Source organism: Urocitellus parryii, chromosome 9 (genome assembly GCF_045843805.1).
Source record: "Urocitellus parryii isolate mUroPar1 chromosome 9, mUroPar1.hap1, whole genome shotgun sequence".
NCBI classification, from domain to species: domain Eukaryota; kingdom Metazoa; phylum Chordata; class Mammalia; order Rodentia; family Sciuridae; genus Urocitellus; species Urocitellus parryii.
The window spans coordinates 36542508-36555127 of NC_135539.1; the positions used below are offsets into that span (position 1 = coordinate 36542508).

Sequence of the window (12620 nt, forward strand, 5' to 3'; positions counted from 1 at the left end):
GGGCTTTGGGTTGGGGGGCCAGTGGACTTGGGTTTCTCCCTGCCCCAGCCATTCGTCTTAAAGTTTCATCTTTTCTGAACCCAGTGGCTGCCAGGACAGGTGATGCTGGTAAGGGCATTCCCCCACCCTTAGTCTCCTACCACTCCTTCTGGCCCCAGGGTCTATTCCCCAGTCCTCTCTAGACGCCTGGCCTCTGTAGCTGCTGGCTTCTTGGTCTAACCTGGCATTTGGGTGGCTTGCAAAGTCTAGCCCAACTGCCTCCTGCTTCTGAAAAACCTCTCACCCTAAAACCCATCAGCAGTTTATATGAACCTCTTTTCTGGCATCCACCTCTCTGCATTGAACTAGTCACCGCTTTACTTTTGGAATTTTAAAACAAGGCAACAAAAACTTGAATATGGCCAGAAGCCAGTGGAGAGCAAGGCCGGAGGCCACAAGTACAGGAATGTGAGTAAAGGCCTATGTGCTGGCTGAAGGCAGGTCTGAGTGAGGATGTGAATAAAGCAAGAAAATGCCCTGGCTGGGAGGGACAGACTAGGGGAGGGCATAAGAGAGGGCACAACCAGGCATAATCCCAAGACACTGAGTCACTGAGACCCCTGCACACCAGGGTGCAAGGCTGTACAGCCCCTCCTTGTTCATATACCTAGACTGTAGAGAGACAGGCCCAGGTCTCATTGTCACCTGGAACCTCAGAAAAGTCATCTCTTGACCCTGACACCAGGACCGGAGGTGCTCAGTGCCAGCATAAGATGAGCAAACAGGATATCTGCCACAGCAGCTGGCAAAGATCAGGCACTCAATAAACATGAGTTTTCCCTTCCCCCCTGAAAGCCCATGTATACACACAGCACAGACCACAACAGCTGATTAATAATCACAGCAGAAAACAAAACAATGCTGAGAAAATAAGTATCCATATGTATAAATAAAGGTGTGTACATCTAAAAGGCAGGAGTACTCTTTCCATTCTTATTTCTTCTTCCTCTCATAATATGGAACAGCAGGTAGAAAGATTTCTCGGAGGTTGCTCCAAAGCCCGTGGGAATGAATGTTCTGGTAGATTTGAGGCTCTGCTGATGGGGGCCGGACCACCACAGGACAGAGTTGGCACCAGCCCCAGTCACCTTTGTACCACTCATTTGTGGTCTGGTTGGTGGCTGCCAGGTACAGAGCAAAGCACAGGTAGCCCCCCAGGAGGAAGCTCAGCACCATAACAAAGCCGAGCAAGAAGACAATCCTTGGAAATGTCAGGAACAGGTACTAAGGGCAAAGAAGATGCAGAATGTTAGGAAGAAAACGGTGACATCCATGAAGGTCAGCACCCACTAGCCCAGATCTGGTCCATGAACACAACAGAGCCACAACCTCAGCTCATCTACATATGTCTAAATCTAACCCACTGAGCCATAATCAGCACCCACAAATAGCCCAGGAATCACCCTGATATGCAAGCATTTACTCTGGAATGAATCAAGTATTCATACTGAGGGAAAGACTATCCAGGAAATGGAGCTATGCCAATTGAAAATTTACAAACACAGACCTTAGTTCATGAACCAAAATAAAACCCAGATGAACAAGAGAAACCAATGCCTATCTGAAAAGAATCTGACCGCAAAAATACATGTACTAGGATATTCACTGTGGTACTGATTCTAACAGCCTGTCTTCCCAAAAGAAACATTAATATTCCTCTACAAGGAAGAGCAAAATAAACTCTGGGATAGTTACCACTATGGAATAATAAAGAGTCATTGAAAACCAAGGTAATTTCTATGTACTGATTTTGAAAAGATTATGACATATTGCCCAATGAGAAAGGCAAAGTTCAAGGATCACATTTTAATCTTTTTTTTTTTCCACCACTGGATTGAACCCAGTGGTGCTCTATCACTGAGCTACATCCCCAACCCTTTTCATTTGAGACAGGGTCTCACTAAGTTGCCCAGGCTGGCCTCTAACTTTTGATCCTCCTATCTCTGCCTCCTGAGTTGCTGGGATTACCGGCATGTGCCACTCCACCTGGCCAAATTGTAATCTTTTTTGTGTAAAGGCACTCAGTAAAACAACTGACTCTGTGAAGGTATATAGCCAAACAAATAAACAGAAAAAGGCCTAAAAATATACATACCAATTTTCAAAGTGTTTGCCTCTGGGAAGTGCAACTGGGACTGGGGGAATGGATAACTCTCACTTTTCATTTTGAAAATAGCTTTTGGATTACTCAAATTTGTGTAAGTTACTTTTCTAATAAGCAGGATAGAGAACTTTAAAAAGTTCTGAAAGAAGAAAACAGAAGTAAACATTCATCAAAACTCTTGATGAGGGAGACTTCCTAACTGAGAAGACACAGATCAGATGAGGAAGGATGAGCTTTTTAAAGGAATGATTTCAATCCTTACATTAAGGTAAATGAATTTTGACTGAAGCTCTGAAATAATTGAAAAAGTTCATTTTTTCAACAAATGCTGTTGGGACCACTGGATTTCTATATACTAAAGAATGAAGTTAGAAGTGGGCACAGTGACTCGGGAGGCTGAGACAGGAGGATCCAAGTTCAAAGCCAGCTTGGATATTATAGTAAGAAACTGTCTCAAAATAAAATAAATCTTTTAAAAATGGCTGGGGCCAGGGCTGGGGATATAGCTCAGTTGGTAGAGTGCTTGCCCAGCATGCATAAGGCCCTGGGTTCAATCCCCAGCACCACACACACACACAAAAAATATATGGCTGGGGCCAGGCAGGATGTCCCATGCCTGTAATCCCAGCAGCTTGGGACACTGAGGCAGGAGGATTGTGAATTCAAAGCCAGCCTCAGCAACTTAACAAGGCCCTAAGCAACTCAGCAAGGCCCTAAGCAACTCAGCAAGACCCCATCTCTAAATAAAATACAAAAATGGGCTGGGGATGTGGCTCACTGGTTGAGTGCCTCTGGGTTCAATACACAGCACCCCACCCCAAAGGAAAAAAACAAAGATACATTGAGCTACATACAATGAGCTTCATTAATATAAAACCTTTTTCAAAACAACAACAAAAACTGTCAAAAAAGTGAAAAGACAACCCATGAACAGGAAGAAATATTTGATCATCTATTCATATAATAGTCTAGAATAAAGAACTCTTTTTAAAAAATATTTATTTTTTTAGTTGTTTAGGTGGACACAATATCTTTATTTTATTTTTATGTGGTGCTGAGGATTGAACCCAGAGCCTCATGCATGCTAGGCTAGCACTCCACCCCTGAACCATAACCTCTGTCCTAGAATAAAGAATTCTTACAATAATAAAAAGGCAAAATTTTTAAATGGGTAAAGGTTTTAAGTAGATATTTCTTCAAAGAAGATATACAAATGGCCAACAAATACATGAAAAGATACTCAACATCATAAGTCATTAGAGAAGGGCAAATCAAACTGCAATGAGATACCACTTCAATGTCCATCAAGATGGCTATAGTAAAAAAAGACAGGTGTGATTACATGCACTTGTGATCCCAGTTACTCAGGTGGCACTTAGGCAGGAGGCTCTAGAGTTCAAGGTCAACCTCTATAACTCAGTGAGAGCTCCTTTTCAAAATAAAAACAAAAACGAAGTTTTTTCATTGTTTTTAAAGACAGATAATAAAAAGTGTGAAGAAACTAGAACCTTCATATCAACTTCTGGGAATGTAAAATGGTACAGACACTTTGAAAAAGAGTCAGTTCTTTAAATGATACTATATGACCCAGCAATATATTCATATAAATTATCTCCACATAAAAACTTGTACAGAAGCATTTTTCAAAAAATAGCCTCAATGTGGAAACACCCAAATATCCATCAACTTATGAATAAATAAAAATGTGGTATATCCTACAATGGAATATTATTCAGCCATAAAAAGAAATCAAGTACAGATTTATGCTACAACATGGATGAACCTTGAAAATATTATGCTACTAAAAAGAAGTCAGTCAAAAAGGCCATGTATATGAAATGTCCAGAAAACAAATTTATGAAGACAGAAAGATTTACAGATGCCAGGGTCTAGGGGAAGACAGAAGAGGGTGTTTCTTTAGGGGATAATGAAATGTTCTGAAATGATATAGTGGTAATGGGTGTAAAACTCTGTGAATATACTAAAACCACTGATATATTTTGAAGAGTGGATTTTATGTAACTTTTTTTTTTTTTTTTTTTGGTACTAGGGATTGAACCCAGGGGCACTTAACTGATTCACATCCCCAGCCCATTTTTATTTTGATACACAGTCTTGCTAAGTTGCTTAAGGCCTTTCTTAAGTTGTTGAGGATGGCTTTGAACTTTCCATCCTCCATCCTCAGCCTCCTGAGCTGCTGGGATTATAGACATACACTACTGAAACTGGCTGTATCAATTTTTAAGAAAAACATCTTCATATTTTCACTAGGAAAAGAAACATCATTTTTACAATTCTGAAAACAGAATTCAGAGAGCCACTGCATAATTACCTGAATAAGAAAGGCTGTGTCCACAGCCTGGGAATGTCCAAGGTCATCGATGTAAGTTTCCTGGTAGAGGTCTGACATTGTCACCAGGCGGACCAGAAACATGGTGCTTATAATGGCCATGATGGCAGCTGATGCAGTCAATGTCAAAAGGTAGATGAGGAAGTACCTGGTATTCCAGGCCCCGATGCAGGTGTTCACCCAAACACAGTGATGGTCAAAACGGTGCACACACCAATTACACACACCTGCACAGAGAAGAGGGAGCCACAGACTGAGTTTGTCCTTGATGAGACATGACACCATGTGCACTTTTACAAGGTGACCAATGGCAATAAGAGTGTGTGGAGGAAGGTGGGGCAGTGGCAGTTGCTATCACCAAGCTTTTAGAACCATAGAGTCCACCACAGTAGCCACTAGCCACATGTGGGTATGGAGCACTGCAACATAGTTAAAAGAAAAATATGAAAGAATACTTTGTCAATACTGACAATTTTACAGTTGTTTGCAATTTATACAATACTATTTTGAATTCAGTGTGAATAATACTGAGGTAACATGAGAGGTGGTGAACTTACTTAACATGAACAGTATGAACATGAATAAATGAACGTATAGTTTTATTTATTTTTGCAGTGCTGGGGAATCAAACCCAGGGCCTTGTGCTTGACAGGCAAGCATTCTACCACTGGGCCACATTCCTAGCCCCAAATATGATTTTAAAACTGATGGCTTTGGGCCGAGTTGTGGCTCAATGGTGGAGCACTTGGCTGGCATGTGTGAGGCTCTGGGCTCGATCCTCGGCACCGCATATAAATAAAAAAATAAAAGATCCACTAAAAAAAATCAAAAACAACTGATGGCTTTGCTTTAAAATCAAGTCAGTTCTTCTGATAAAGATGAACCATTTAGTCAATGTAGATTTTCACAGGAAAATAAAATGTTTTGGTACTTAATTCACTTATTAGAAAACTTTTAAGAGTGTCTGGATATAGTATAAGTGTTTAAGTCTACTCTTTCAACTATAAATTTTATGAAATCTAAATTCAGGTCAAGAACTTCCAATGAGAACTTAGTACCTGAATGGATATGTGCTATAAAAGTAAAATACACCAGATTTCAAAGACTTAGTATGAAAAAAAGAACACAGCTAGGTGCAGTGGCACATGCCTAATCTTAGCAGTTGGAAAAGCTAGGCAGGAGGATTACAAGTTTGAGGGCAGCCTCATCCATTTAGCAAGACCCTGCCTCAGGAAAAAAAAAAAAAAAAAAGTAAAAAGGACTGGAGACAAAGCTCAAGTGGTAAAGCACCCGTGGATTAGAACTCCAGTACTAGGAAAAAATTAAAATAAAAAATAAATTTAAAGGGTTGGGATTGTGGCTCAGTGGCAGAGCACTTGCCCGGCATATGTGAGGCAATGAGTTCATCTCAGCACCACATATATAAAATAAAAGTCTATCAACAACAACAACAATAAAAAAAATCTTTTAAAAAAAAATAAATAAATAAATTTAAAAACAGACTGATGCTGGGCATGGCAGATCATACCTGTAAGCCCAGCAGTTGGAGGATCAAGAGTTCAAAGTCTGTCCCAGCGCTTGGGGATGTGGCTCAAGTGGTAGCGCACTCACCTGGCATGCGTGAGGTACTGGGTTCCATCCTCAGCACCACATAAAAATAAAGTAAAGCTATTGTGTCCACCTAAAAATACTAAAAAAAAAAAAAAAAAAAAAAAAAAGTCTGTCCCAGCAACTTAATGAGGCCCTGTCTCTAAATAAAATATGAAAAAGGGCTGAGGATGTGGCTCAGTGGTTCAGGGCCCCTGAGTTCAATCTCCAATACAAAAAAACAAAACAAAGCAAAAAAACGTATGGGAGGGGAAGAAGGTGCTGGGGATGTAGCTCAGTGGTAAGGCACTCCTAGGTTCAACCCCCAGTACCAGAAAACAAAAAGGAAAAACGTAAATTACCTCATGAATATTTTTACATTGATTATACATTAAAATTGTATTTTTTTTTTTAATTTTTTTGTTACATATGATAGTACAATGACTAAAATTGTATTTTAGGCCTCGGGCTGAGGTAGAGCTTAGAGGTAGAGCACCTGCATGATATGTATGAGGTCTGGGTTCAATCCCCAGGGCCACCAAAAATATATATATATATTTCAGGACATGGGTTTAAATAAAATATGTGATTAAGTAATTGCTTCTTTTGCAATAAGGCTACTAGAAAATTTTAAACCACATATGTGACTCACATAATATTTTTGTCAGATAGGAAACAGCCTAGAACCTTAGGCATTCCCTAGAAGACTAGACTTAGCTAGGGCTAAAATCTGCACACAGCAGACCATAAAAGCATCTCTCCCATAGCAAAAGAGAGCTATTATGCCTAGGGTTGAGGGTGGCCACTGTGCAAAAATATACAACCTTACCCTCAAGTCATCTGAAAGAAACCACCATCTGGCCTCCAACAGGAGCAGACAACCCACATGTGGGAATCAAATGGCTGTCTTTTTAGATTCATGAAATACCACCTTACAGATAAAGCCCATGCATGCACTTGGGAGGGTCCACTGGAGCCGAATAGCCACACTCACTGCAGTGCTTGGATCGAGCTGGTTTCCTTAAGTCACAAGTAGAACACCTTGCATTCTTTGGAAACATAACTTCATCAAATTCATAAACTTGAAGAAATAATAATTCATTTTCTTTTGTTATGGTGCCTGAAAAAGATAAGGACAAATGCTAGTTTCAAGCAATATGTAGACGGGATAGTCACAAAGCCTGTCCCAATACAATAGAACTAAAACTGCTATATTTAATATTTTAGGTAATTCATTTTTTATATCTGCTTTGACATATAATCCATAGATTCAATTCAAAGTATACAACTCACTGGTTTTTAGTATATTCAGAGTTATACCATCATTATCATAATCAATTTTAGAATATGATCACCTGAAAAAGAAACCCATTAGCAGTCACTGCCTACTTCTAATGTCCCCAGGCCCTAGAAACTGCTAATCTATTTTCTTTCTCTATGGATTTCCTTTTCTGGATCTTCATATAAATGAAATCATATAATTTATGGGGTTTTTTTTTTTTTTTTTTTTTTTTTTTTTTGTGTGTGTGTGTGTGTGTCTGGCTTCTTTCATCAGCATGTTTTTATGGTTCAGATAAGTTAGAGCCTGAATCTATACTTCATTCTTGTTCTGCTTTGCAGTGCTACAGATGGAACCCAGGGTTTCTCTTATGGTAAGCAAGTGCTCTTCCACTGGCTCCCACCACAGCTTCTAGTCTTTTTTATGGCTGAATAATGGTCCATTGGATGGGTTTATCACATCTTTTTACATTCATCACTTAATGGACATTTGGTGTTTCAAGGACCTTAAAGTATAAAAGTAAAATAATAGGACAGAAAAACTTAGTTAAGAAACTAAGCACAGTATAATAAAATTAAAACCAGACAAAAGAGACTTGAGAGCATAGAGCATTAGCTATGATAAAGAGGCTTGATTTATTTTGAAAAAAAGACTGAAAGATTGTGAAGTATTATCCACAAGGAAAGGATAATACCAACTCTAAACATGACAATGTATTTAGTAGGAATATATATGTGCAGCAAGAAAACTAACAAACTATGTAGAAAAGCCATCAGAATGAGATAACATTGCTGAGAAACTGACTAATTAAAAAAAAACTAGTATGGATATAAAAGATTTGAACATAATTAACAAATCTGATGTAATATGACTCTTGTTGAATACAGTGGTGCATACCTATAATCCCAGTGACTTGGGAGGCTGAGATAGAAGGATCACAAGTTGGAAGCCAGCCTCAGCAACTTAGTGAGGTGCACAAAAACTTAGCAAGACCCTGTCTCAAAATTTAAAAAAATAAAATAAAAAGAACTGGGGTCACCATTTAATGGTAAAGCATTCCTGGGTTCAATCCTCAATACAAAAAAACAAAACAGGGGCTGGAGTTGTAGCTCAGCAGTAGTGTGCTTGCCTCGTACATGTGAGGTACTGCATTCAATTCCCAGCACCACATACAAATAAGCAAATAAAATAAAGGTCCATCAACAACTAAAACAAACAAACAAAAAAGCCAAAAACTTAGAAAATATAAACTCTTTTCAAGCACATATGGATCATTGCAAAAACTGACCACATACCCAAGCATAATGCAAGTCTCAAAAAATTTTTAAAAGGGAACATTATCATTCTGAACATATGTTCTACACATATACAATCAACCAAAATAAGATAAGCTTATATATATGTGTTTGTGTGTGTGTGTGTGTAAAGAGTTCTAAGTAACCCTTGGGTCAATGACAAAATAAAAAACTGGAAATATGCCAGGTGCTATGGTGCATTCCTGTAATCCCAGTGACTTGGTAGGTTGAGGCAGTAATATTGTAAGTTCAAAGCCAGCCTCAGCAACTTAGTGAAGCACTTAGCAACTCAGTGAGACTCTGTCTCTAAATAAAATATTTTAAAAGGGCTGGGAGGGCGGGGGTTGTGGCTCAGCAGCAGAGTGCTTACCTGGCATTTGTAAAGCACTGGGTTCCATCCTAGGCAACACATAAAAATAAATAAATAAATAGATAGATTAAATAAATAAATAAAAAGGGCTAGGGATGTTGCTCAGTGGTTAAGCACCCCTTGGTGCAATCCCTGGTACAAGGAGGAAAAAAAAAACAACTGGAAATATAAAGTTAATAAACCCATGACACACAAAATCCTTTGCAAACTTCTCAGAGAAACCACTACTTGTTTGCAGCACTATCAGTAAAATAGTTGAGCTGTCTCAGTCTGTATGCTAAGAGCCTCAACTTACCAGGATTGGTTAAACAAGTTAGGGTAAAGAAAATCAGGCATATAATTAGCAACAAATACGGCAGAAGAAGGTAATACAGAGAGAATTCCAGCTCTTGACAGTAGCCAAATATTTCCCAGGTATATTCAGTATAAACTGTCCCTTGCAAGACCAGGTGCAGGATAATGAAGGCATGGTTGCTGAAAGGAAACAAGCACAGCTTATTCATAAGGTTGCTCCATTAAGAAACTGTACAAAAGGAAAAAAACTAACCAAGGGCCAACCATGTCCTTTAAAAATTAACTAAGAAACCATTTCACTCTTTAAATAGGTATTTTCAAGTAGATATTAATATCCCAGAGACGGAAGGCAGATTATCCATGAGTAGAGAGGCTCTGAACCCAGCATCCTTCCCATGCTGGAAACCACAGGAGCTTCCTGTAGCTACAGATTAGTAACAATTAATAATCAAGACAAAAATAGAGGATCCCATTTGAACTCTGAACTGTAAATACCGTGTATGGAAGAGGTAATGAAGCAATTTTCTCAGGGCTCTCTGAATGCATTCTGGAATTATACAGGAACATATCTGAAAATTAAAAATTAAAAAAAGTTCAATTTCATTTCTCACCACCACCCCCATTCCCACAATATCGATGCTCCACATACAACTGGTAGCTTTGTTTCCTCCTATAGGTAGTAAAACAACTTAAAAGAGAATTTTTAAGAGAGAGAGAGAGAGAGAGAGAGAGAGAGAGAGAGAGAGAGAGAGAGAGGCTTCCTTCTAGTGGCTTGCCTTTGATGCCAATTCTTTCACTCCTACCCTGACCCCCAAAATGATACCTGTCAGGTGTACCTTCATGGAAAGAATGGTAAGCAGAAGTTCAGGAGATGCTGATGTGAAGGCTGCTCCTTCCCCTGCCCTGGATTCAGTCCACCCCCGCCCATCACCAGTACAAAAAAACCTTAGCCTAGGTCCCTCCCACATCAACCTCTTCCCATGAGCAGCTTGCCCCAATTTTGCTCACTTTGACCCTTAACGGAGAGAAGGCAGACAGAAGCTCAGCTTTCAGAGCACACATCCCCAGTTTCACCTATCAAGTACCTCCAGAAGAATTCTGCTCATGTCTATGCCCAATTACAGGCATCATATCCAGAATTTAAGAGCCAAACTTAAGAATGCTATCTTATCTCAAAGCATCATCACAAAGATTACTTTCAGCAGTAACAAAAACAAAACAGATAAACTGTGGAATACACTAAAACTTCCATAAATGAAAGACTAAATAAACCAATGAATTTAAATGGCATCTCTTTCTTGTCCTGTTGAGAAACCAGTAAGTCCTTTAGATTAGGACAATGTTCAAACTTGAGTGTTACCTGTGTTCCTCCCTGGACCAGACCTTTCAAATGGTTGGTTTTGGAGCAAATGCAGACCATAACAACACTAACCAGCATGAACACCAAGTAGAACAAAAAGAGAATCAGGAAGTCCATCATGGTGGCTGTAAAGGAACAGAAAGAGTATGACTAGCTACTACTGAGGGATTTACACTATGGTACACATTCTCAGACATCAACTCCAGTTCTCAAAACAGAATTCCCTGCCCTCAGGCACATGCCACAGAGCCCTACTACTTTCAGTGGGGCCTCTTAGATCATCCTGAGCTCTCTTTTTCAAGATGAACACTGTGGCCTGCCTTTGGGGCATTTCCTGCCTGCAAATTCCAAGATAAAGTGAAGAAAAATGTGGGTACACCTTCCTTTCCCACAATAACAAATCTTTCTTTTACTTCCTTAAATATTCATATAGATACTGATACAGAAAGTACTCCCCAAAATCTGATGACAACATCATCTAAACAGGTAGCTCCTGGAGGAAGTCAGGGGGCCTATACCCAGCACCAGGCATCATGTTCTATAAAGCACCCCTTCAGGTCAGTGGCCACAACTCTCAGGGATCACACACAGGAAACAATATATGGACCTGTGTTAAGAAACTGGAAGTGGTTACTTTGGCTCTTAGCAGACAGGATTCTGGACCGGGATTGAAACTTGAGATAATCAAACCAGAAACTGTTCATGATATGACAAGAACCGAAAAACAGCAATTCGCACTCATGAAGTAATTCAACGTCTCCTGCGTACATATTTCTGTTGGTTGTATGCTTTATCAGCTGGTGGCTCGGACACTCCTCTTTCCAAACATCCATAGAGAATTAAGGTGGCAGATCCGCTTCCGCAGTGGTGTGCCCCTGGTACAACAGGCAGCATCCAAAACTGCAGGAGCCGTGGTTCCTTCAGGAGGTCGGATCCGACTGCAGAGACAGATGGGTTCAATATTCGCATATTGAGATAAGTGTTGGAGTTGGCAGCAGAATGCATTGTGGAAAAGGATTTGCAAGTAGGGGATGTTGAGCCCCCCCCCCCCCGGGCGTGAACGACTTATAATGACTTCTGAAGAAACAGCCTTGGGTCTACCCCTCGTTATCCCTACCCTTGAGGCACCCATGCTGGAGGCCAGGCAGAGCGAGGACAAGAACTCTCTATCCGAGGCTCCCAGGCCTGGCTCGAGCTTTCCCCGAATGCGGGAACTGCGTAGGGGGTGGGGAAAGGCAGGTGGCAGCAGGCTGAAGGTGGAATGTAGCAGCCCGGGAAAGGACAGGTGAGGCCAGGGAAAGGGAGCAGGTGACAGCTGACTTGGAGGAACGCAGGGAGCAGCGGTTGGAGGAGACACGGGGGCGCCCGGGCGGGATGGAGATAGCACTGAGGCACTCTCACACACCAGGGAGAGGGGGAAGGCTCAAAAATGGGGACCGAAGACCCTGAGCAAGCAGGGGTGACAACCCCGCAGAACCAACCTTACCCCCAGCCTCCACCACGAAGCCGGGACCAAGCCGGTGCCCTCAGGAGACTTCCGGCAAACCGGTGACGTCATCGCAGCGCCCCCCCCCCGCAAGGCCTACTTCCGGCGGAAGTAGGAGCCGGAGGCTGTGGGTTGTGGGGTTGCAGGATTTGGTGCTGCCAGGAAGTGGGATTTGGGGAACTGTTTGCAGATTTACTAGAGTTCCACAGTGGGTCTGACGCGGGAGGGTGCTGCGGCTGGGAATCGGGCCGGGCCGCCTCAACCGTGGCCCGGGTCCTAGCCGAGCAGGGGGCCCAGAGCGGCCGCGCTTTGGAGATTCCTGTCCTATTACCGTGCCTTCGCGGCGGACCGCTTGCTCACAGCCAGCAGCACCGTTAGGATTTGCCCGAACCATTCCAGCATCTTCCACCGCAGAAGGCACACTATGTGACCGGCTGGGTCATATTCCGCTCCTCG

General features: G+C 41.4%; 1 protein-coding gene across 6 annotated transcripts; it reads right to left on the reverse strand.

The window, feature by feature from the left end:
- Positions 1-872: 872 nt before the first annotated feature.
- Zdhhc4 (zDHHC palmitoyltransferase 4) lies at positions 873-12238 on the reverse strand. Of its 6 annotated transcripts, none has more exons than XM_077802530.1 (7): positions 12165-12238; positions 11447-11616; positions 9814-9887; positions 9320-9498; positions 7075-7200; positions 4476-4720; positions 873-1263 (listed from the first exon to the last, which is right to left on the reverse strand). In XM_077802530.1, the coding sequence occupies exons 2-7, from the start codon at positions 11570-11572 to the stop codon at positions 973-975; spliced, it is 1041 nt and encodes a 346-aa protein (XP_077658656.1). In that variant the 5' UTR covers positions 11573-11616; positions 12165-12238; the 3' UTR covers positions 873-972. The 6 variants fall into 6 exon arrangements, with proteins under 6 accessions (XP_077658656.1, XP_077658657.1, XP_077658659.1 ...); XM_077802531.1 differs by having other exon boundaries at positions 12160-12208; XM_077802533.1 differs by lacking the exons at positions 9320-9498; positions 11447-11616; positions 12165-12238 and adding exons at positions 9025-9053; positions 10679-10803; positions 11286-11435.
- Positions 12239-12620: the final 382 nt, after the last annotated feature.

What these genes read in the sequence shown, in the direction of transcription:
- Zdhhc4 (XM_026407200.2), bottom strand. Translation starts at nt 11,382, where the DNA reads ATGAACAGTTTCTGGTTTGATTATCTCAAGTTTCAATCCCGGTCCAGA. An exon ending in CTTCCAGTTTCTTAACACAG is followed by an intron (nt 10,804 to 11,285) that starts GTCCATATATTG and finishes GTTCCTTTACAG; the next exon opens with CCACCATGATGGACTTCCTG. An exon ending in TGGTCCAGGGAGGAACACAG is followed by an intron (nt 9,888 to 10,678) that starts GTAACACTCAAG and finishes TTTAATTTTCAG; the next exon opens with ATATGTTCCTGTATAATTCC.